Source organism: Cyprinodon variegatus, unplaced genomic scaffold, assembly GCF_000732505.1.
Source record: "Cyprinodon variegatus isolate N-32 unplaced genomic scaffold, C_variegatus-1.0 Scaffold504, whole genome shotgun sequence".
Lineage (NCBI taxonomy): Eukaryota > Metazoa > Chordata > Actinopteri > Cyprinodontiformes > Cyprinodontidae > Cyprinodon > Cyprinodon variegatus.
The window spans coordinates 558880-560614 of NW_015150957.1; the positions used below are offsets into that span (position 1 = coordinate 558880).

Below are 1735 nucleotides of genomic sequence, written 5' to 3' on the forward strand. Positions count from 1 at the left end.
TACTCTGGGATTAAGCCTGCTGCCATCATCATCTACAGGAAAACCACTCAGCCTCCTTTTCTGCATTTTGGGTCCAACTGAAACATTCTACAACTTAGGGTGACTGGACGTTCTAACTCTAACACCAGAAACCAAAATCTGGTCACCCTACTACAAGTGTGACACGCTAACGCGATGAAAATTAAGAGATACAAATCAATCTGACAGACATGTTTTTGAAACATACAAATGCACAGTAGAACTTACAAACCCCATGCAGAAAGACCCTGGGCCAGTAATCCAAGGCAACAGTGCTACAAACTGCAGGTTTTCATCAGTGTTAGGAATCCAGTTTGTGTGGGTTGTGTTTTTGTGTTGTTCTTTCCCTCCACCACAAGGTAGCGCCCTGTTCTTGTTGGTCCTCCCACACACCTGCGGCTGGTTTGCTCATTACTGAGGACTATTCGAGCGGTGGACTGTCACTACCTCAACGCCCGAGTGTTTGCCACTTTTGGGTACTCTAGCCAAGCTGAGTTTAGCTGAGTCTAACTTAGTCTTTGTTTTAGCTGAGCCTAACCTTGTCTTTGTCTTTGCCTTTTCAGCAGGAAGAATTCCTGCAAGCTGGATGTTTGGCCTTCTTCCCCTGGAAGGATGGTTTGAGTCTCACACTGAGCAGGGGATTAACCTCCACAAGTTCCATTCAAGTCGTCCTGGATTCAACCAAGTCTAATCCTGTCCACCCTCCAACGAGTCTCTAACTCTGGATAAACCCTCACCGACTGGATTCTGGGAGAAGAGGTCTTCTCAATCAACGTGAGTCCCATTTTCTCTGTCTCTCCAGCCATTGCTCAAAGTTTCCACGGATGCTGAACTAATCGCTGATACTTCCCTTCCCTCTTCCAGTTCCGGTTAACCAGCACACTGAGTTTCGTGCATCCAACCCCCGCTGTCCTTATCAACAAACCTGTTCAAACCTTTACCCTGGTTCTCTGAGTGGTTTACTGCATGTGGGTCAGATCTCTAAAGAAAATCATGACAATCAGCATCTCACCCAGTCTCCATAAGGTCCCATATCCAGGTCTCAGGGAAGAAAGTGCGAACTGTTTTTACTGGTTCAGGCTCCATACCAGGGCCTGCTGCAGATAATCCAACAATACCTGGCGAATGCATTATTCTATCCATCATAACAGGATGATCTGCGTAAACTGTAAAGAAGAAGAATACAAAGTAGATTGGAATAACCAGTTGCACAACTTCAAGTACAGGTCAGGTACAGGTCAAAGGTTACCAATGGGTTGTGCATAATATCTTCCCTTGAAGCTGAGACAACTGGGTAGTCTCATTACCAGATTTGTTGCTGTTTTCAGTCCTACATTCTGCACAGTTTGGGACAACAGAATAAAAGGTACATGTAACAATATTTTAAAAGACCACATGTGTTTAATATGCTTTGTATTGTATGGTGCTTTATGCTTAGTACCTGGAAAACAGTATAGGGTTCCTCTTCATTTCCTGGATGTGGTAAAACATATCTCCTTGGCCTCACATTCAAACATTCTGTACGATCTTCATCTTGGACTTGGTGTGGTATATGTGGTATTTTTTTAACAGGCAACATGCCAAAGATCTGAAAGACAAAATTTGAAATTGTTCTGTGTTTTTTTGGTCTGTGTGTGGACTAATAAAGGTTGCTAGCTGGTACCTTTTCTTTATCCAGAGTCTTCCCGGGTTCCTTGATGAGGACACTCTGATCGAC

General features: G+C 44.0%; 1 protein-coding gene across 1 annotated transcript in view; it reads right to left on the reverse strand.

Annotated features, from left to right (window-relative positions):
* LOC107094744 (alpha-2-macroglobulin-like) overlaps window positions 1-1156 on the reverse strand; it is a 7540-nt gene extending 6384 nt beyond the window's left edge. Inside the window, exon 1 of the mRNA XM_015390554.1 lies at window positions 1031-1156. Coding sequence (XP_015246040.1) covers window positions 1031-1149 — 119 coding nt within the window. The 5' untranslated portion in view covers window positions 1150-1156. The remainder of the gene's footprint in view (window positions 1-1030) is intronic.
* Window positions 1157-1735: the final 579 nt, after the last annotated feature.